The following is a 23625-nucleotide window of genomic DNA, read 5'->3' as shown; positions in this document are numbered from 1 at the left end:
CCCATTTGACCATGCTCCTGCAGATTCTGGTGACCCTCTAAGGACATTAGTTTCCCATTAAAGTTTCCTGTGCTGAGGGTCTGGGAGCTGACTCTCTACCTGCCTGCCACTGGGTGACCTTCCACAGTGACATGACATTTGATTTTGGCCAGCCTGTGACGAGACACTACTACCACGGGCCTGGTAGGCCCAGCTCCATGAATGTCCTTGGCATGGACTGCAAAGAGCTTGCTGGTACTCATCAAACCCCCATCAGCCTCTACAGAAAAAGCGATGCTGGCGTGAGAGCTTTCAGTTTTTCTACAACACACACACACACAGAGTTCGCTTTGAAAAACACAAAATAAATGTGATGTAGGCTGAGGGACAGCCCCTTACTCACAAGGCCTGGGACTCGGCATACTATAGATTTAATGGGGTGTGCAGAATTGCATGGTTTGGGGGCTTTGATTTGAGAGTAGCTTCACGGCCACTTTTGGTGGGCACATTCTTATTTCCAAAAATATTTGGGGTTTTGCTTCAAAACCCAGGCTGTGCACCAGGCCCGGGGTGCCGCAGCTGAGTTGGAGGCCTCCAGGCCCCGTCATACCCCAGCCCCACTCCACTGCTGGGCAGCCACGCCTAAGCATGGCCCCTCAGTCTCCTCATCTGTGAAATGGGTTTAGGCGTCCCGAGGCCTCCCTGGGCCCAGCCCCAGCCCCACGCCGGCAGCTGACCCGCCGACCAGAGGCCCCAGCACTGACCAGCTTCCCTGTTTCAGGTGGGCACTGACTGGGATGCCAAGGAGAGGCTTTTCCGCAACTTCGGGGGGCTCCTGGGGCCCATGGATGAGCCGGTGGGGATGCAGAGGTGGGGGAAGGGGCCCAACGTGACCGTGACCATCGTGTGGGTGGACCCCGTGAACGTCATCGCCGCCACTTACGACATCCTCATCGAGTCCACCGCGGAGTTCACGCACTACAAGCCCCCCCTGAACTTGCCCCTGAGACCTGGGGTCTGGACGGTGAAAATTCTCCACCACTGGGTGCCGGTGGCTGAGACCAAATTCCTCGTGGCCCCTCTGACCTTCTCCAACAGGCAGCCCATCAAACCGGGTGAGTACCTCCGTGCTCCTGCAGGAGGTGGGACCCTGGGAACTTTTCAGACAGGGTGCTCACCCATGGGCCATGCAGCCCGCCTGGCAGAGCAGTCAAAAGTCACTGGGTTGAGCTTCTTTTTCTGGCTCTTTGCCCTGGACAGCCACGCAGGCTCCTCCCTGCACCGCTGAGGTTGTATCCAGCATGACTGGCCGGCCTCAGAGTTTGGATCGTATTTCCAACAAGATGGAGTCCCAGCAGAGTACTGTTTCCTGGGTAGAAATCGTAGTGGGCATGGGAATCGTGTTCTTCAATACACGATTCACCTAAGCCGAGATCGGGGTGAATGAGCAGCCAGCCCCAGAGAAGAGCACGGGCCGCAGAGACACAGCCAGTGCGTTTCCTACCGGTGTTGTCCATTGTGAGGGTGGACGGACAGACTGGCCTAAGACAGACTCCCAAAACGGGAACCCTCAAAACACTGCTCCCTCCATTTGCACCATACGGCCGGCCGGCCGTGGGAAATGGCTCTGGGAGCTTCTCTGAACACTCACATCCGAGCGGCAGAGCGTTTGCCTATAACCTACATATATAAATCACCTCCACTTGCTCTAATGGCACGCTAATGGTGTGCAAATAGCGGCTGCGCTGTATTGCGGAGGGAGCAAGGACAAGAATTAAAGCAGCCCATTCAGGGTCTGTACAGACATAATTTTTTTCCCCAGCTGTGTTGGCCCTGCGGTAGGCTGGGTCTGTGAGAAAGGTCTAGAGGGCCAGCTGGATCTGGGCTTGTTCCTCTCCCGGAGTCACAAACCCAGGAGCACTTCCCGTCAGACAGGAGGAAAATGATGTCAGCAGGGGAAGAGAGGGGTGTATGCCTGGAGTCCTGGACCGGGCATGATGTCCATGCCTGTCGCCCCAGCTCCTCAGGAGGTAGAGGCCAGGAAGATGGTGGTTCAAGGACAGCCTGGGCAAAAGGAAGGAAAAAAAAGTCAGCAAAGCCCCCCTCTTCAGCAAATAAGCCAGATGTGGTGGTACACGCCTACCATCCCAGTTACATGAGAGGCAGAAGTAGGAGGATCACAGTCTGGGGCTAGTGGGAGACCTTATCTGAACATGAACTCAAGCAAAAAAAAAGAGTCTGAGGACATGATTCAAGTACTAAGGGACTGAAGGCTCTGAGTTCAAACCCCAGTACCACCAAATATATATGCTATAATATATACATATTATATATTTATTTGTTTATTACGTGAGGTGATGCCCCGTGCCCAGCACAGGGCCCACTACGGTGTGAGGAGGCGTCCTGTCAGCTGCACTTCTAATCCAATCCTTGTCCCCTCGGCTTTCAGAGGAGGCGCTGAAGCTGCACAACGGGCCCCCCCGCAGTGCCTACATGGAGCAGAGCTTCCAGAGCCTGAACCCGGTCCTCGGCCTGCCCGTCAGCCCGGCCCAGGTGGAGCAGGCACGGAGGAACGCGGCGTCCACCGGCGTAGCCCTGGAGGGCTGGCTGGACACGCTGGTGGGCGCCATGTGGACGGCCATGGAGGTGTGCTCCGTGGGCCCCTCCGCCTGCCCCACCATGCCGGCCTGCAGCCAGACAGCCTGGAGCTCCTTCAGCCCCGACCCCAAGTCAGAGCTGGGGGCCGTCAAACCCGACGGCCGGCTCAGGTAGCCCCGGCGCGGGCCCCCAAAAAAACCCCACAATCTGATCCCGGTGGAGGAGCAGCCAGAGGCGGCCGGTGGGGCCTGGACCTCGGCCTTTCCCGCCCCCGGGCGAGGTGAGGCGGTACTCCCCCCACCCCCCGGGCAGGGTACCCCACGAGCCCGTAGGGTAATGGAGCCTCGGAAGCCACCGCTGGATTGGCCTGCATTGGGCGTCTGGCCTTTGCGAAGGGGGCGGCGGGTCTCCCTTCTGGTTGACCTCATTCCCACAGGTTCCCATCTCCCCCACCCCTGATCATCCCTGTCCCCCCCCCCCCCCGCCCCGTCCCCACAAGTGAGTTTCAAACTTTGATGCTGAACAGCAGGATTTTGTGCTCTCCACCAGGTGTGGACGCTCACCGTGGGCTGAGCTCCGCTCAGGCCCGTGGGGGCTGAGGAGTCGTGGGGGGGGCCCCTCTGTGGCCCAACCCGGCTGGTCAGCCCTTCGGTACCTCTTCCTGACCAAGGGCTACCGCGTTACCTAGTCGGACAAGTACTGCCCAGACCGTGGGGCCTCCAGCACCAGCCCTGCCCTTCCTCTCCCTACACTCTGGCTGGGGAGCTACTGGGGCCTTGGTCAGGGACAGAAGCAGGCCTGGAGACTCTCATCTCCCGCCCCCCACCAGCCTCCCCCCCGGAGGCTGACTGGAGACCCATCTCCCCCATAGCTGTCACCCGCAGAGCAGGGGGCGGGGGGGGTTGCATCTGAGCTTGGGTCCCGGGGAAACCTCCAGTCCTAGAAAAAGGGCATGGGAGGTGGGGGAGGTTGGGGACCTCCCCAACACATTGCTTGGAGCAGCTCCTGAGCTGGGGGGTCCACAGCAACACCCACTGCCTGCCACGGGCCCCTCCCCCACCCTCAGGCCAGGAGCCCCTAAGTGCTTGTGACTCGGTGCTGCTGGCAACGAGCAAGCCACACGGGCCCACCGTGAACCTCTCCCACCCCAAGGAAGGCATTTCAGAGTCAGTTTTCAACATCCTACCTTCAGGATCCCACGGCCCACCCAGACACGCGCCCCGTGGAACCCGGAAGCCGAGTTCCAACAGAGGGAGAGGCTTGTCCACACGAAGAAACAACAGCTGTCATTCGTTGCTTACCTTCGCAGAAACCGAAAGTGTTTCTTGCCATGGGCACTCTGGGGGGGGGGGGGCACTGCCCTCTAACCTGAGGATCACCCCCCCAGGGGCCCCCCTTTCTCCTCCAGCCCCTCCCCCACCATGACAGGGCTCCCTGGGGAGAGCCATGCTGCGCTTCCCAAGGCAAGCCGGCCAGTCCTCGAGTCCCTCGCGGCCGGGCCCAGTGGTGGCCTGACCCCCACCCTCACCCCGCTGCCCTCACCCGTGAGCAACGGAGGACACAGAGAGGGGACTCTAGATATTTATTATTTATATGTTTTAGTCAATGACTAATTAGTAGGTGCTGTTTTGACAGCTTGTCAATTATGTTATCTTACTAACTGAAGCTGCCTTTATTCACAAAAGGCTCCGTTCCTTTCTCCCATTCCCATCCTCCCCCCCCCCCACACACCCCGTTGCTGCTGCCTTTCCACCTCTGCCCTCCGTCCTCGTCCTCAGAGTAGAGTAGGGGTGATCTGGGTTCCTCCCAGATCATCTGAGCCTCGCTCTTCCTCATACTGGCCCTGTCCCCCCAAACCCAAGACAGGAAACTCTGAGCCACGGGGGGGGGGGGGCTGCCAACACAGGGACGTGACAGGGTGAAGGCTTGGGGAGAGATGGGGTGAGCTAACTGCAGGGCCATCCCCACTTGCTCCACTGAGGGTTTTCCAAGCCCACTGGCCGGGAGGGGGGTCAGGATCACTCAGGAGGCAGCCATGGGGGTTCTGAGGGCCTCGTGGCTTTGTCCCGTGGCCCGTGGCATCTCCACGTGGGTTTATGAGCCCTCGGGTCCAGCACGCAACCTCCCTTGCCCTGAGCTGTCCCGGGCCTGCGGTTTCTCTGTGCCGGTGCTTCCTGCCATGTGATCGGTGACTTTAGGAACGCAGCCCTGGAAGGTGCTGGAAGGTCCCTGCTCACCCAGAGCTGGCTTTCCCTGGGGACCACCCTCCTCCCCTCGGGCTTTGCTCACCACCATTTGCTCACACGCCATTGGTGTGGAAAGGCGGGGGGAGGCGTTGTTCTTTGACTCCTCTGTTGTTGGACCGGAGAACATTTCTGTAGTCTTATATTTGGTTTAAAAAAAAAAAGAGAAAAGAATTCCCAGCAAAGCCCACCGTGATGAGAGAACACGTGGTTTCCTAGGGGAATGGGGATGTTCTGGGGCCTTGCTATTTAATGCCGGCAGCCCTGAGCCATGGCTCCCTGGTGATTTCAAAAGCATGAGTGAGAGCCAGGCCCCGTGGCTCACGCCTGTCATCCTAGCTACTCAGCAGACTGAGATCTGAGGATCATGGTTCGACGCCAGCCCAGGCAGGAAAGGCTGTGAGACTCTTATCTCTGATTAGCTACCCAAAAAAAACAACACAGAAGTAGAGCTGTGGCTCAAGTGATAGAGTGCTAGCCTTGAGCAAAAGAAGCTCAGGGACAGCACCCAGGCCCAGAGTTCAAGCACCAGAATGAGCAAGAAAAGCGTGAGTGAGGCACCATCTACAGAGGGCAGACTGGCCAGGGCTCAGGCCCCAGAGACAGAGATGCAAGGCGAGGTCTGGACTCCTGGGGAGAAGGCAGAGTGTGAAAGGCTCACTGCCCATGCCCTGCACGAAGCAGCCTTCGCAGGAGACCCCCTTGCTTTAGGAAGAGCTGGTCCAAGCCAGAGTCTTCCTCACTCTTTCCCATTCTGTTTAACTTGTGAATTCAACTGGAGGAGGAAAGAGACAGGGAGCAAGACCACACAGCCCCCCCCCCTCAAAAAAAGGTGCAGTCTCTCACCCCAAGCTGGCCGTGTAAGAACAATGGCCTGGTTTTCAGATGGAAGGAAGACAAAGCGGGCAAGATCGGCGGCTCTTGGGAGTTGGGGGTGGTGAGCAAGGATGCCCCTTTCTCGTTCCCTGGGGGTTCAAGATACCAGCAGCATTTACAGGGAGGACATGTTCTAGAAACGGCTGTCCACCGGCTTACCTTGAGAGCGCAACAAAGACATGCCAGATAAAGCATGTGCTCAGTGGTAGGAGTCGCAATTTAGCAAGGCCCAGAGCATGCGTGTGTGGAAGCATTGCTGGAAAACAGAGAACCCTGCATAGGACCCATCCAGAAAGAGCAATTGAGACTGGGCCCCAGCTTGTCACTCTGTGTAAGGATGCCAGCTCAGCCAGGTGCTGGAGGCTCCCACCTGTAACCCTAGATACTCAGGAGATCTGAGGATCATGGTTCAAAGCCAGCCCGGACAGAAAAGTCCCTTTGAGACTCTTACCTCCAATTCACCACTCAAAAACCGCAAGTGGCTCTGGGGTTCAAATGGTAGAGCACTAACCTTGAGCACAAGGAAGCTCAGGGACCACACCCAGGTCCAGAGTTCAAGACCCACCCCACCACCACCACCAACAACAAAATGCTAGCTCAGAGCAGTGGAATCTTCCACTTGGATAAGAGCAGTCACAAGTCCAGATTTTAACAGATTTGAGTTTTTCAGTGTTAGCTACTTATTTTTTTCCTAGCTGAACTGAGGCAAAGGAAAGAATATTCGTAATTCCGCGCAGACATTGCTGGTGAAGTGATTTAAAGAGAAGAAACTAGCATGAGGGAGAAGCAAAAGGAGTATGGCTTATCAGGGAGCTCAGACTCTGACTGCACGTCTCCATCACAGAGCCCGACTCACGGCCGGCCCGTTGGTACCCCCGTGTCTCAGAGGCCCGGACCGCAGCCCCCTGCGTTCCCACGCAGATGCCTCCTCCCCACCCCACCCCTGCCCCCGTCTCCTGGGATCCCATCAAACCCCGCTGCCGTGGCCCAGCCAGAGTCTGGGAGAAGAAGTGGTGGGGAAGCAGCTGGCCTCTCTCCAGATCTCAAAGTCCTGACAGTCACACTGGCACTTCTAGAAACTTCTTTCGGAAGGCACCAGGAGCCATGCTTGCTCAAGGGGGGTCCTCTAGCTTCTGCCTCAGTTCCCTTCCTTTGCCCCATAGGGTCAACCACAGGCGCTACCTCATTGTGTCTGCTGAGAAGTTTACCTGGGGGGGGGGGGTCACGCTGGGATGTCCAGGTGTTCTGGGGCTGAATACAATCTATGCAAATATTCTCTCTCTTTCTCTCTCTCTCCTCTCTCTTCCTCAGTTCCGTCTCTCGAACCTTGAAGTATTAGTATCATTATTATTACCTTGCAAACCAGATACTGTACAGGATCCTCCTGAGACCGAGGGGACCGTCACGTGCGGCCCATGTGCCCCTAGCCTTGTCTCTGGTTCTGTCCTTGCCCCATGCAGGGAGGCAGTGGCCTCTCCCCACCCCCTCCCTGCCGGAAGCACGCCCGCGCCCATCCCCAGCAGGTCTTCACTTTCTGTCAGGTTATGTTTCCCCTCCCTCCCCTCCCCTTCTCCCTCTCCCTCACACCCCTAACCAAAGCCTTAGGCTTTTCCTTTGTTTTTTGGTCTTTTTTTCTTTGAAATGTGGCCTTAACATTATTTTGGGGAAAGCTGCCATCCTCCCCCTCCACACCCCACCCCAGAAAGCAGCCCCGCCTCCGGAAGCTCGCGTGGGATGGGGCTCACGGGTGAGATGGAACAGAGGAGGAGCTTGGGGCGGTTTCCCTCTGGGTGGGATGAAGCCTGGGGTGGGCGGCTCTCCCTCAGCCAGCTCGGTTCCTTGGTACCATGATGGATCTGAGCACCTTTCCAGTCCCCCCCCTCCCCACAAGACTGGGTGACTTCACGGGGTTCGTCCAGGGGTGGACCAGGAGAGTTTCTCCCTGTGGCTCTCGGTCCTCCCTGCCTGGAAAGTGCTAGCATTGAAGATTCCCAGTAGGTTGAGTGCTCAAAGGGACCAGCTCTGCCCACCCCCCCCCCCCGCCTTCGGATGCCATCCTTGACCCCCCTCACCACCACCCCCCATGCTGATGGGAGCCAAAGACAACCCCGGGGGTTCTCACAAGAAACTCACTGGAACCCAGCGCAGTGGTCCGAGTTGTCCGTCCCTTTGTGTTCAGTTGATGTCGCCCACAGCATTGCTTCGGGTATTTGTGTGAAGGGGATGTCTCGCGATAAGTTATTACCGTCGCCTTCATTGTTTTCAAAGACGTGGTGATATAGTTTTAAAGAAAAAAGAATAACTATTTTGTTATAGATCATGATATGCATAAAACTGTACAGAACTATTTTGTAATGTATTGATTTTAAAAGCGAAAGAGAAGCTGTAAATAAAGTTTTAAATAAAAAAAGAAGAAGAAGAAGAGAGAATTCACACGGCACACACTGAAAGATGTAGATATTTTGCTATTTATTTAAAGGATATTTTAAGAGATTTCAAACTCTGGAGTTGACAAAGTTCTAATCATCCGAATGCTTTTCCTGGAGATAGAATGCGATTCTCCGAAGCGATTTCATTACCTGCCCACTTTCCCACTTTTTCTGTCTTTTCATTGATCAGAAAAACAACTACAACAACAACAACAAAATTGTGCCTTAGCTGTCATTTTTCTTTTTGGTCTAGGGGAGTTTGTCCGACAAAGCGACATTCTTGCAGAAAACAGTGGATGTATTAAATACTGTATCATACCAAAAACACCGCAGGTGTACATAGATGCTTTCTGTCATACTGTGTTTTCAGATGCAGAATTTTAAAATAAAATTTAAAAAAAAAAAAGATACTGTCTTTTTGGACCTATGTTGGCTTCCTTTCCCTGTCATTTTGTCTGTCTTCAGTCGACCTTGCATTCTCTTTCATCTGTGTACCATGATGGCTGGGGTGATCATTTAACATCTTTCCCAGCAGGAATACAATTGCAAACACACTTCCTTATATAAAGGCTGCGGCCATCTCCCCACCTAGAGGCCATTTCCTGGGCTGGGGTAGGACTGCCTTCTGCACACTTTGGTGGATCCAACGAGCTGGTTGCCTAACAAGCCTGCTTCCCTTCCCTCTCTACTGGACTACATCTCCCAGACTGCTTTGTTCTTGTGTGTGACCACATGACTGAGTTTTGACCAATGAGATGTAGGTAGAACACCATTGGGACTGGCCCATCAAACCCCTCACCAGAGCCTCTTCTCCCTCAATCATTCCTCATTTGCCAGCCCAGATGTTTTGAATTGTCTTGATTCAGGACATTCCCATATGTGGCTTATACAGTGTTCTCTCCAGACATATGCCAGCAACATACAGGAGGGAAGAGCCACAATGTAGAAGGAGCCTGGGACCCCTCAAGAGCCACATGAAGTATCATCTGACCAGAGAGCGCCCTTTGAAAAGAAACCAGCATCTATATTGTTAAGCTAATGAGAATGTATCTGCTTAGAGTAACAAGTCCATACGTAGAAGCTCTGCTATGCCTCTGGGAAAATCTAAATATTAGTTCCTTCAATCCTTAGAGGAAGATACAGAGAGTGAGACGGGTAAAGAGATTTCCCCACAGCCACTCGTGGTCCCCAAGGCCAGTGCTTAGAGCTTACCTGCTCTCCAGTGAGAATTTGACAAGTCATCGGGAGAAAACAGCTGTCTGTCACTTATCCAGCACTGTTCCTAGTACTTAGCATGATGGATCCATGGTTATCCAAGATACTGTCTTTATACCCATCCTCCGGCCAATCACATTTGCTATTCAAAGCCTAAACCTGCATTTTGCCACCAATAATGAGATTTCTAGGTCACCACAGGGCTGGTTGGAATTCTTTTCTGATTATTTATTAGATCTAAATTTCAAGTGCAGACATGAAGAGCATAGCCCAGTTCCCACCCAACATCCAGTTGTATTTTTCCCCCTTCTTTGGAGAGGAGCCTTTTTTTTCCCTCCCAAACAAATTTGAACATCAAACCTATATAGCATGAAGAGCCCTTTTTTTTGGGGGGGGGTCAATTGTAGGGCTTGAACTCTGGATCTGAGCACTGTCCCTGAGCTCTTCAGCTCAAGATGAGCGCTCTACCACTTGAGCCACAGCGCCACTTCCAGTTTTCTGGTGGTTTATTGGAGGTAAGGGTCTCTTGGACTTTTCTTGCCCAGACTGGCTTTGAACCGTGATCCTCAGATCTCAGCCTCCTGAGTAGCTAGGATTACAGGCGTGAGCCACCGGCGCCCAGCTGAAAGAGACTTTTTATAAATTGAGGAACTGTAGGGTTACTACAGTTGGAGCAGAAAGTTCTGACTTAGCAGTGACTTTTTTTTTTGGAGGGGGTCCAGTCGTGGGGCTTGAACTCTGGGCCTGGGCGCTGTCCCTCAGCTCTTCAGCTCAAGGCTAGCGCTCTACCACTTGAGCTACAGCGCCACTTCCGGCTTTTTTTCTTTTTGCTTATGTGGTGCTGAGGAATCGAACCCAGGGCCTCATGCATGCAAGGCAAGCGCTCTACCACTGAGCCACCTTCCCAGCCCCTTAGCAGTGACTTCTGACCCAACCAGACAACTTCTTTTTTGGGGGGGAGGGGTTTCCAGGAAATGTGTAGACCACCAGGCTTGGAAGGCCATGGCTCTGATCGAAAGCATCCAGGCTTTCTGTGGGATTGGCTTGTATTTCTGCCAGATGCTAGGAAGTGTATTCTAGTCCAGCGGTCTCTTGAGAGTAAGACCAAACAAAACCTCGTGTGTCTTGCAAGTCTGTATGGAAGACATTTCCGGCTGACTGAGAGGGGGTATGGCTGGGCTGAGGCCAAGCTTGCATGGCATAGGTAGCATGTCTGCTCCCTTGTTCTTGCAGCCACACTCTGACTGGAGTACTGGGCTGAGAACCAAGCCTTTCCCCAGCCCCTGGTTTTGACTGACTTCCAGTGTGACTCCAGCAATTCTCTTTCCTGAGATGGGCCTCAGTTTCCCTCAGCTGCCAAAGGAATGAGAAAGAGGCCCCAAGGGCCACTGAGGCCACTTCAAGTCCAGACAGGGCGAACGAACTTGCCTGTGGAGTCGCACAGCATGCCTCCTGCCCAGCGTGCGTACAGAATGCATAAGGTGCCACAAAGAAATCTGAGAAGAAAATGGTCTCAACAGATGATTTTTGGGGGCTAATGAAGATTTGTCCACCAGCAAGCAGCACTAACCCAACCATCTGATGCTTTGTCAGGTGAAGGTCTCTTGAATCACGGATCTCTGGATGATAGAATCGCAATGCAGAATGCAGGAACCAAGGCAGCCTGAGGCTGACTCAAGAGCTAGACCAGAGCCTCCATATCTCCTGACACCCATTTTATATTTGTGCTGGACCCAGTTTCGGTCTAGTGTCTGATTTTTTTGAAGATTTTTATTACCATATATTATTTGTACAAGGGAACTGGCATTTGCATGAAAATATACAAGCAAATATACATACATCATACATCATACATACATACATACATACATACATACATACATACATACAATATGGAACTGGGATTTGAGCTCAGAGCTTCATGCTTGCTAGGCAGAGCTTCATGCTTGCTAGGCAAGTGCTCAACCTTTTGAGCCCCTCAACCTGAATCTAGCGTCTTTTATAGAGAGCTAACTCCCTGCTAGCTTCTCCTCCAAACTCCATGGTTTGAAAATCATCATGTCCTTTGTCCTTACTGCCGAAGAGAGGGCTCTTAACTCATATCACAGAGGTCAGGGTGCTGTAATTGGCTGAGGCTGACTCATGTGCCCACCCCTGTGGCCATAGGATTGGTTGGAATTCTTGATTGGCAGGCCTATCCTTATCATAAGAGTGCTTATGCCCAGAAGGAGAGGATGGCTTTGGATGGCAGAAACAACAGATGCCCATCTACTGCCCAAGCCAATAAAAGGCTCGGGTGGTTTCTCAACTGGCCAGTCCAATCCATTGCTGTTCCTCAAGTGCCCAGCTCCCGTACCTGTCTTAAATCATGTTAAACAATTAAACAAACTGCCCTTTGCCAGTTGGAGTGGGTGGTTCAAAGTCACACCATAAACCAGGGCCTGTGCCCCTGCAGTAAAGAGCAACACCCCCCTCCAGGATGCTTCTCTTAGGGCATCATCATTGCGGCCTCCCTGCTGAGCCTCCACCCACTGCCAGCGAGCTCCTTCCTGTTGCAGGCTGCGGCTGGCTGGCCTGGTGTGTTCAGCAGATGTGTGGGGCAGGTGAGGGAGGCAGGAGAAAGCACTAGGAGGGGGTGGGCTACGCGGCAGACTGAGTGGGAAGAAACAGATGCTTTTGAAGCCTCAGGAAGGAGCCTAGCGCAGTTATTCCCAGCTTCCAGTGCCTCCTGCAAAACAGAGGCGCCTCCCCCAGATAATGTGCCACCAGATAATGATGGGCTCACGGAGGCAGAGTTGGCTCAGGTCCCCTGATCTCTTACGGACCTCGTTTCCCCATCTGCGCCTTGTGAATAACAATTACTAGCCTAGCTACTCTGGAGGCTGAGACCTGAGGATCCTGGTTTGAAGCCAGCCCAAGAAAGGAAAGACTATCGGACTCTTATCTCCAGTTAAGCACCAAAAAAAGAAGCCAGACATGGAGCTGTGGCTCAAGTGGTAGAGCATTAGCCTTCAGCAAAAAAAAAAAAGCTCAGGGACAATGCCTAGGCCTTGAGTTCAAGCCCCACAACTGACCAAAAAAAAAAAAAATGAGAGGGCTGGGAAGGTGGCTCAGTGGTAGAGCGCTTGCCTTGCATGCCTGAGGCCCTGGGTTCAATTCCTCAGCACCACATAAGCAAAAAGAAAAAAAGCCGGAAGTGGCACTGTGGCTCAAGTGGTAGAGCGCTAGCCTTGAGCTGAAGAGCTGAGGGACAGCGCCCAGGCCCAGAGTTCAGGCCCCACGACCGACCAAAAAAAAAGATGGGAATAATATACCACGTATCTCCAGAAGGGGGATTTTTAAAGTTTTCTCTGTCAAGTTGGTAACTGCCATGCACCATATATCAAATCTCACATAGCACCCAATTATAGTTGCAGGGCTTTTTTTTTTTAACCTATTCTGTGTTTGTGTTGTTTTAGAACACCTTAATTGTGCGATGTGGAGGTTTTGTTGTGCTATTTCCATACATGCATATAATCTACTTGGATCATATTCAATTTTATCCCACTTGCAATTTTCAAGTGGGCTTCACTAGGATCTTCTTTTCCTTTCCTTTTTCCCTTTTTAGCTCTACTGGGATTTGAACTACAAGGCCTTATGTTTGCTAGCCAGGTGCTCTACCCCTTGAACCACACCTTCAGCTTGTTTTCCATTATTTTTTCAGATACACGCTTAGAGTTTCGCCGAGTCAGCCTCAAACTGCGATCCTCTTCACTCTGCCTCCCAAGTAGCTGGGACATCAGGCCTCAGCTACCCTGCTCTAAACCTTGTCACTATGCACAACTTGTACATTTTATGTATCCCTTAATAACAAATTATTTTTGTCGGTTGTGGGGCCTGAACTCTGGGCCTGGGCGCTGTCCCTCAGCTCTTCAGCTCAAGGCTAGCGCTCTACCACTTGAGCCACAGCACCACTTCTGGCTTTTTCTGCTTATGTGGTGCTGAGGAATCAAACCCAGGGCCTCATGCATGCGAGGCAAGCACTCTACCCCTGAGCCACCTTCCCAGTCCAACAATAACAATTTTTAAAGGGGGGGGGTAGGGGGAAACTTTTTCTCAGACTTCATGGAGAGAACAAGGTAGCAGGTGTAAACACTGCCTGGTATACCGTCATCATCTGATCCATGTTAACCAACAAGGCGAGCGCTGTACGGACCGTACCCCGCCTGCTTTGTCTGCCGCTTGTTCTTCAGACCTCAACAGAGATCATGGCATATTGTAGGCATTCGAAATTAATGAGTAAATGATTGAGAGGTGAATAACTGAGTGAATGAATGAATGAGGGTGTGAGTGATAAAATGAGGGAAGAAATGAATGAGGGAATGAATGAATATACACATGAATGAATGAGTGACTGAAGTGACCAAAATTCTTGACCAATGGATGACAAGCAAGCCGCCCCCGCCCCGCCCCCGGCCGTTGCAGTGTCCCCCGACCATGGCCAGGTCTGTCCCTTGGAAGTGGGCTGGACGGAGCTGCCGCAAGCCACCCATGTTCTGGACTCCCGTGGGGAAACCCAGCGCCCACAGCACCGCGATCCAACCCTGGTGCCCAGAGCCTCCTGTTCCGTTTGACACCCGCCGAGCCACTGCCAATTAACACTCATTAATCTAATTTTCATGAAATTGGACGCGCAGACAGAGAGGCTCGTGGAGCCAAACACATGGCTAGGGAGCAGACTGAACTCTCTCTTCTGGGCGCGGGAGCCCATTCGTGGGAAGCGGCGAGCAGGTAGAAGTTCCCGATCACCTGGAGTGCAGGCTGCTTTGCTGTCCTCAGAGGGCTGAAGATGGAGTTTGCGGAGGAACCGGCCCTCTTGGATGTGTGCGGAGCCAGAATCTAATGGGAGAATAGCAGGCAGGCTTCTGGCTTGAATCACGCCCTCCATCCACCCTCCACCCCCACCCACAACCACCCCCACCCCCAGCTGTACGCTTGCTGCTGGCTGACCCATGGCTGTCTCCTTCAGCCCGGAGATCAGTAGGACTGGAATCTTCCATCTGGCGAGTGAGAACGGGGAAGGTGTAAGTGTTAACTGTCAGGCTTCGAAGCCCAGAGGTGGTGAAGGAATCTGAAGTCAGAGCCAAGTCTAAAGACTAATCCTGCTTCTGCGGCCAGTTAATGCTTCCATGTCTCCACTTCTGCGTCTACAGACTAGACATCTAGAAGGTAAATAAGTCAGACTCCTTCCGTGATGTATTTCTTTTTTCTTTCTTTCTTTTTTTTTTTTGGGGGGGGGGGTCCGGTTGTGGGGCCTGAACTCTGGGCCTGGGCGCTGTCCCTCAGCTCTTCAGCTCAAGGCTAGCACTCTACCACTTGAGCCACAGCGCCACTTCCGGCTTTTTTCTTTTTGCTTATGTGGTGCTGAGGAATGGAACCCAGGGCCTCAGGCATGCAAAGTAAGCGCTCTACCACTGAGCCACCTTCCCAGCCCCATGTATTTCTAATATTATATATCTATTACAAAAAAAATCATCATGGTCTACTAATGAATAACCATCTTAAGAATTCTCTTTCCTTCCTTAATCTCTCCTGACTAGACCTCAGCCCAGTTAATAAAACCAGAATTAAATCCATAAGCCATGCATCTCCCCAGTAAGTAGAGCTTTACTAAGTAGCTATTGTAGCCAGTACTTGAGACAAGTGGTATCTATATGCTATTTTAGAAATAAAAGGCTTTATACAATAAAAGGTGTATTAGGATAATAGGCAATAAAGGTAAAACAAGAAAGGGTAAGAGACAGTCATGTAACTCAAGTTCCTAATTCTCTAATGTGCCCAAAGGCCTCCCAAGGGACACGTGTCCTAGACTGTCTCATCTTGAGGCTGTTCCTTCGTCTCCCTGAAAAAAAAAAAAACAACAGATGTTGTGTTACTATTCTTTTTGGAGTGTAAGAATCTAGCATAGAAGACAGCTGTTGATATAATACACACAGAAGCCAATGCAACATTGCAATAGAAAGCAGGAAATGAGAGAGAGAAGGAAGGTCAGGGGGCCCACGGTGATGGCAGACTATAGGAGATGAGGTCACAGCACTGATTGAAAGCACTCAGCAAAGAACATGGAGGCCACTTTAGCATTCTTGTCCTCACAACTCTGAGCCATCAGAGCTTTGTAAGGACCAGAGGACCTGGCCAGCACAGAGCCAGTCAGATTCAGGTCTTGAGTTATGATTAACTGTGGGGCAGGTGCAGAGAGGGCCCCAAGGAATCTGGTAGGTGTTGAAGTGAGAGGAAGGGTGGATGATTCCTAACATCAGGGCAAGACCTTGAATTTCAGTCTGAGCTTTGTAGCAAGATTTTGGCCTTGCCCATGCCCAGGATGAGAGGAAGAAAGCAAAGGTACATGTGCACTCTTGTGAGAGTCCTATTTTGGGACTTGATAGCTTGACCAAGATGAGAGTGGGAACGAGAGAGATAGTGGGGATGGGAGGATGGATGGATGGATAGATGGATGGATGGATGGATGGATGGATGGATGGATGGATGGATGGATGGGTGGGTGGATGGGTGGGTGGATGGGTGGATGGATGGATGGACTGAGGCATAGGTAGATGGAGGGATGGGTGTATAGATGGATAGATGGGTGTCATGGGTGGATGGAAGGATGGAGGGATGGATGAATGAATGAGTGGGTGGATGGATGGATGGGTGGGTGGATGGGTTAATGAGTAGATGGATGAATGGGTAGATAGATGGGTGGGTGGGTGAAGGGGTAGATAGTGGATGGATGATTGAATGGATGGATGCATGGGTGAATGGATTAGATCTGAATGGAAAGATGAATGGGGATGATAGATGGACAGAATAGGTGGGTAGATGAATAGATGGGCATATAAGTGATTGAGAATAAGTCAGTGAATTGCTAAGTGAATGAGTAAATAAATAGACAAATGATTTATACTGATGAATGAATGAATAAATAAAGTCAACACATTTTCAGAATTCTCAACCACATGAACACCTTTGTGTGGGATGGTTTGGGATGTTTCTCTGCAGTGGCATTCCCAAGGAGATCATCCAGGATGCTCTCCATACCATGGGCCTCTCTGTCTCCCTCCATTCCATCTGTGAGCAGGGGGCTTTTGTCTATTGACTTGGGTGTCTTCAGCACCATGGACAGTACCCAACACAAAGAGATGATGCTACCACTATTTTTGTTCTTGGTGACAAAACACTAGGGAACCGAAGCTCGAGAATGCCATGTGATTTGTCCACAGACATTCAGGTAGTGAGTGACTGAGCCAGGATCCCTCTTGTCCCAGACTCACATGCTTGTCTGTTGTGCAGTGCCTCCTCTGCTTAGAACAGACGAAGGCAAGGTCAAATCCTGGGAAGACTTTACTTGGCCACCATTGACATCCTAGAGACAGAGCAGTTCTAATCCCTCCCCTATCTCCTACCTGCTTCCCAGGTGGGAAAAAGCAGATACGATTGCTGAGGTCTGGCAAGGAAGAAAAGGCACAAATTCCTGCAGGCTGGCTCTTACAGGGGCAGGTCAGACTCCAAGAAATGGGCCAGTGGAGCGATGGGCTCAAGCCTCTGGGCTTTGGCTTAGGAACTCGGATTGGCTGTGTAGGGACTGTACCAAAGGAGGCCCATTAGCAGGCCTCAGCACCTGCATGCAGTTACATAATACCACCTGTTCTTCGTAGAACAAACCGTGCCGCCCCATGGCCCAATTCCAGCCCAAGCTACGTGCAATAAGGGGTTTCCACCTGCTCCTCCCACCACTACCAAGAAATCCTGTCTCATGGGGGGAGGGGCTGTGTCAGTGTCGCTACCAAAGGTCTTAAATATTCACGAACCAGCCGTCCAATCCCCATCCAGGGTAGGCGGGATTTACATGATGGGTACTCAGAATTCAACAATGCTGTCTTGCTATTTCCAATGTGGCCTTGCTGGTACACCAGCAGGCGGGGGAAACATTTACTTCAAGGCTCCAAACGCTGTGGAATGAGGGCATCAGTGAAGCAGTTTCTCCTCCCTGGGTTTATTTCCTAGCCTGCCCTCATCAAAGCGAACTCAAACTAAGGAGGGGAACTAAGAAACACCTGGGAAGCTCTGGATTCCTCCAGATCTGGCTGGGAATCTACTTCTTAAAGAACGTGGCTCCTGACCCAGCCCCCAAGGGAAGTTATTTTTTCCCAATTCAAAATGACAAAGAGATGTAGAGCTAACGTAACCCATAGCACTCCAAGAAGCTTACATGCAAGGGACGTAGTTTCTCTTTTGCCAGTCCTGGGGTTGGAACTCAGTGCCTCACTGCTTGCTGGGCTTTCTTGCTCAAAATTGGTCCTCTGCCACTTGAACTATGCCTCCAGCCCTGGTCTTTTTTGCCAGTTAATTACAGAAGATGGCCTTCAGACTTTTTTCCCAGGGCTGGCCTCTATCTGTGATCCTCCAGACCTCAACCTCCTGAGTAGCTAGGATTACAGGGGTGAGCCACTGGCACCTCATTTAAGATATTTTAGTTCACGGGCATTTTTATAGAACACAATACGATGTGGTGGACTAAATGGTATCCAAGGAGATGAGGGGCCTAAACCGGAAGGATGCTATCTGTCCCCATTGTCATCAACCATACGTTAAACTGAGATAATAAATATGAACATCGGGTAAAAGCAAGGGCGATACAGACTACAACTCATGGTAACAGCACAGAAACTGAATAATAGGAATTTATCCAGGAAGCTCTCGCTTGAAATCTTCTGTTTGGACTTGATATATCGTCACCTTTCACTCTATAAAGGTTCTAGATTGAGTAGTAAATTATAAACAGCCATAGAATGATGGCTGGGCCAGGGAAGACCACTTTTCAGGAGCTGAAAATCCTGTGGAGGCTAATATGAAACGAAATCAACCGGAGACAGTCCAGAGAAAGAGGCTGAGATCTGGAGATCGCAATTCTAACTTAGCCCAAGCAGGAAAGTCCATGAGACTCCATCTCCAATTAACCACCGACAAAGCCAGACGTGAGTTGTGGCTTAAGTGATAGAGCACCAGCTTTGGGCAAAAAAAAGTTCAGGGAGAACACCCAGACCCTGAGTTCAAAAACCAAGAACTGGTACACACACACACACACACACACACACACACACAAACACACACACAGAGGGCTGAAGGAACCCAGGTCATCAGTCTGGAGGGAAGAATGAGAGAATCTCCTTGGAAGAGCAGAGAAGCAACAGAATGAGGAAAAGAAAGAGGGGTATAAGAAGCGACCGTCCATGTGGTCTGATGGTTTGGAGCCATAAGAACTTGCCAATGGCCAGAGGCTGGTCACTCACCTCTGTCATCCTCGCTACACAGGAGGCTGAGATCTGAGGATCACGGTTCAAAGCCAGCCAGGACAGGAAAGTCCATGAGACTCTTATCTCCAATAACCACCAGAAAACCAGGAGTGGAGCTGTGTTCAAAGTGGAAGACCGCTAGCCTTGAGTAAAAAAGCTCAGGGATGGGGCTGGGAAGGTGGCTCAGTGGTAGAGTGCTTGCCTAGCATGCATGAAACCCGGGGGTCAATTCTTCAGTTCCACATACACAGAAAAAGCTGAAAGTGGTGCTGTGGCTCAAGGGGTAGAGTGCTAGCCTTGAGCAAAAAAAGCAGCTCAGGGACAGCACCCAGGCCCTGAGTTTAAGACCCACAACTGAAAAACAAGCAACAAGAAGAAGAAGAAGATGGCTGTGGAACTTACATTTAATTCTAAGATGCATCAGGGACCGTGGGAACTTACGTTACAGAAAAACTCTGCGACTGAAGGTGTTGCTCTAGTGGTAGAGTACCTGAGTTCAAACCCCGGCTCACCACCAGTCACAACTTAACTAGAAGGGAAAGATGGCGGACCTAAACACAGCTGGGCATGCTCAGTTCAGTGCTGGGTCACCTAAAATGAAGCCCTGGGTTGAATCTCCCATAGCTCCTCAAAGAGTCTTAGGGGAAACTAAAGAACAGCTTTGAAGGCGAGCTGTCCTGTGTGTGTTTCTTGGTTTTTGTTTTTAGTTGGAGGTGGTGGGGCAGGGGCTTGAACTCATGGCTCTGCACTCCAGCAGCCCGAAGGGGTGAGGCCCCGCTGTTGTCTGTGTCCGACAGGTGCAGGAGATGAGCAGTGCAGGTGCGGTGCGTGTTCTTTTCCAACTCGTGATTCACATGCAGCTCAAGCGGGCCAATGAAGCTAAGGCAATATTAGGTCCCACAGGTGACAGAGCGGAATTCCACAAAAGCCCCCACCCAGCCCCCACCCCAGCCCCCTCAGACCCGGGGTTTGGTGGGGTTTTTCGGCTTAGAAATGACTCATGACCTGTAATAAATATTTAAGTAGCCGGTCTCACAGGGAGCTGCTGAGACACGCTATTTGAGAGACAGAAGAAGAAAGAAATATCTAGATCCTGATCTTCCTTGCACACTGAAGGACAGGAGGCTTGGACTAAAGCCATGAAAGGAGGAATTAGGAGGCTGGGAAGGTGGCTCAGTGGTGGACTGCTTGCCTTGCATGCATGAGGCCCTGGGTTCGATTCCTCAGCACCACATAAGCAGAAAAAAAGCTGGAAGTGGTGCTGTGGCTCAAGTGGTAGAGCGCTAGCCTTGAGCGGAAGAGCTGAGGGACAGCGCCCAGCCCAGAGTTCAAGCCCCACGACCAGCAAAAAAGAAAGAAAAAGAAAGGAGGAATTAGAATGACCCCATGGGGTGGGGGGGTAGGATGAGGAGCTCCACCCCTTTCGGGGAGGAGGTGGGAATCAGGATAGGGGGGAATGTGGCCCCCACTGTCTAGCAGAGAACCCGTTCCTTTGCAGAACTCTAGGTTAGGCTGTGCTGAAGGGAGACTCAGCACACACACAGGGAGCGTGCATGCGCGTGCAGCCAGAGAGGAATGCCGTCAGCGCTGGCACAGACCTGGGCAGAGACGCGGCTAAACCACTGGGAGGACACACAGGGGAGCGTGGCAGGTCAGATGATAGCGACGGTTCTTCCCTTTCTCTCTTCTAGATGTGGGATTAGGACCAGCATCGTGTCCTCCCTCCCTCAGGGAGACAATGGCCACACATTCTCAAGCCATGGATGAATCCCTCTTTGTGTGTTTTATTATTACAATGTTGACTCTGTGTGTACTGGAACTTGAACTCAGGGCTTTGTTGGCATTCTTGCTTGGCTTTTTCCCCCGGCTACTGCATGAGCCAAACCACTTCTAGCCTTTTGGTGGTTCATTGGAGATCAGAGGCTCTTGGATTTGTTCTACCAGGGCTGGCTTTGAACTGTGGTCTCCAGACTTCAGCCTCCCGAGTAGCCAGGGTCACAGGCAATTGCCAACCGGTGCAGAAGAGAGGAGAGAATTCTAGAAAGCTTCACGGGCCTCTTTTAACAAGGGGAAGGGGCCATTCGTTGCTTGCTTCTGGAGGTCGTGGGGCCCAGCCACAGCACTGGAAGCCCCTGGTGCATTCCCAGGGGCCGACCGTGGGTTCCAGGGGAAGTAGCTGGCCCCTACCCATCGGCCCATCGCCCCTGTGCCTCAATTTCCCCCAGCTGAGAGGCAGCCGAGACCCTGGAGAGAGAGGCGTTTGTCTCCGAGGGCCGTTGGATTTGAGTAGCAATGTTCTCCTTTGCGAGCCATTTCCCCTTGAATATCAGCCGTTGCTTTTCTATCCTATCGGCATTCACCGCAAAGGCTGATCCCCCCAGCACGTCCCCACACTGTTACACAAAACAGAGCAGCACGTAGCGCCCGTGAGCCTGGCGGCTGCAGGACAGTCTCCTCATCTGCTGGCTTCCGGAGCATCTGCAGCCGCCCGCAAAGAAGGAAAAGCTGATCCACTCCAGTTCTGCAGCCACGGGGCTCTCCCAGAACTGGGATCAGCCCTACCACTGATGGCCAGGGACCCACTCGGTTGATACTTAGGGGCTGGATACGGTGGCTCACGCCTGTAATCCCAGCTACTCAGGAGGCGGTGATCATGGTCCAGACCAGTCCTCAGGCAAAAATGTAGGATTCTATCTGGAAAATAATGAAAGCACAGAAAGAAAAAGGCTGGGGTGTGACATAAGTGATTGAGAGTACTTCTTACCTAGGAAATGCAAGGCCCCAAGTTCTACCTATCATCAACCAGTCTATCATCTATTATCTACCTCTATCTAGCTCTATCCACCACATCGATCTACCTATCTCTAGCTATCATCTTTCTGTCTACATTAGATATAGATAGATCTTCTATATGTATGGATTACGAATTGATATAGATCCTATACGTATGTTATCTATAGATTGTATAGGTTAACTATAGATTATATATAAATATTAATAGGTATGGGTACCTTTTATAGAGGTCTATTATTCATTATAGATTATTATAGGTTATCTATAGATGATGGATAGATATAAATTATATATATCATCTATCTCTCCAAGATAGACAATCTATAGATAGATAGATAGATAGACAGACAGACAGACAGATAGACAGACAGATGTTGGGTAGATAAATTATATATATGCTAAATACAAGGAATATAGTATCAAGCAAGACTCCGAATAAAGAGTAGATAAATGTGTTCCTCGTTTGGGGCACATATAAACAAATTGCAGAAGAACACTTCAGTTTTTAAACACTTCAGCTTTCCATCTTGCTGGGCTCAGTCTCCAACTGTCTCTAACGAGCCATCTTCTATTAGCTTGTTACTGCGCCTCCAGAACCCAACAGAAGCAATTCTGCATCCTCAATATCCCATAATTCAAGTTTTTCCTTAGCCCTCATTTGTTTCCAGATGAGTGCTTCTGACATGTTTGCAGTTTACAAAGGTAAATACTCAGAGCATGCATTTATTTACTTATTCATTCATTTCCTTCCTTCCTTCCTTCTTTCCTTCCTTCCTTCCTTCCTTCCTTCCTTTCTTGTGCAAGTCCTGGGGCTTGAATCCTGGGCCTGCGTGCTGTCCCTGAGCTGGCTTTTGTGTTCAAGGCTAGCTCTCTTCCACTTGAGCCACAGCTCCAGTTCTGGCTTTTAGGGGTAGTTAATTGGAGATTAAAATCTCACAGACTTTCCTGCCAGCCCAGACTGGCTTTGAACCATGATCCTCAGATGTCAGCCTCCTGAGTATTTAGGATTACAGGTGTGAGCTACCGGCACCCAGAGCCTGGCTTGTTACTTATATATGAGACATAGCCCAGTACAGGGCCTGGAATACAGCAAGTGGTCCATCATTGTCATCACTACCATCATCACCATCATCACCACCACCACCACCATCAACAGCATCATCAGCTTACTCTGGTTGGATATTAGCTGTCCTCCTTTGTAAAAAGATCACTTATTATTCACCCAGACCTCGTGTAGAAGAAGTTGGATCATCACAGAGATGAAGGTTTGACGAAAATGATCGGGTTGTGAATGACCCGCAGCTCGAACGATTTTCTGAGTTCCCATCCTCCACCCCTCTGGGGTTCCACATTCTTGTCATAAACCTTGTGATTGCAGCCACACACACAAAATCAAGGGTGAGGTTACCGTGGGCCACACTATGCGACTTGCTTTGCCAAAGGGATCTTAGCAGCTGTGGCACAGGAAGGGCCTGAAATGGACTCCTACCACTGGACATGGTCTTTAGTGGCTGTGCCACCACTGGAAGAACCGTTTTCCCCAAGGGCAACCTGAGGATGGACACATGCAGACTAGAACCAACCTATTCTGCAGCGAAATCAATGACAATGGTTTATATCATTGAGATCTTTGTGGACATTTGTTACGCAGCCATAGCTGACTGACACATGACAGCCCTGGTAAAGATGCTTACAAAAGATGTGTCTTCTTCCACTTATTCAGAGTAAAATTCCAATAACAGAGAAGACAGGAAGTACACGTACGTGTTCCTGGACCTGGCTCAACCAGGCTGTGTAACCAAACGCCTCTCTTCCACACACTAGGAATAAGGTTTGTCCTTAAATTTGGTCAGGAAGAAAAATGGAGGATAAGTTAAATGCTCCCTATCAGATTCAGCATTTAACCAGCAGGAAGGGAAGGAAGACAGGATGGTCATGAAAACAGAAAGTTCTAACACAGAGGCAAAGTTACCCAGCTCATACTTCACCGGCCTCTGACCTCTCCTTAACCCAACTCAGACTCTAAGACAAACGCTGTGCTGTGTTTTCTCCCTGGGCCTCTCCTCTCTTCTCCTCCCATCCCCGCCCCTCCCCTTCCCCGCCTGCTGCCCCTCTAGGGCACCACGCCAGGCCTTTGATTCCTTGGTAAGACTGCTCTTC

General features: G+C 51.1%; 1 protein-coding gene across 1 annotated transcript in view; it reads left to right on the top strand.

Annotated features, from left to right (window-relative positions):
- Xylt1 (xylosyltransferase 1) overlaps window positions 1–3015 on the top strand; it is a 95851-nt gene extending 92836 nt beyond the window's left edge. Inside the window, exons 11-12 of the mRNA XM_042698124.1 lie at window positions 761–1094; window positions 2429–3015. Coding sequence (XP_042554058.1) covers window positions 761–1094; window positions 2429–2751 — 657 coding nt within the window. The 3' untranslated portion in view covers window positions 2752–3015. The remainder of the gene's footprint in view (window positions 1–760; window positions 1095–2428) is intronic.
- Window positions 3016–23625: the final 20610 nt, after the last annotated feature.

This window comes from Dipodomys spectabilis, unplaced genomic scaffold, assembly GCF_019054845.1.
Source record: "Dipodomys spectabilis isolate Male_0828 unplaced genomic scaffold, ASM1905484v1 ptg000231l, whole genome shotgun sequence".
Taxonomy (NCBI): domain Eukaryota; kingdom Metazoa; phylum Chordata; class Mammalia; order Rodentia; family Heteromyidae; genus Dipodomys; species Dipodomys spectabilis.
The sequence above is the reverse complement of the archived record's forward strand: the minus strand, read 5'-3'. Positions and strand labels throughout refer to the sequence as shown.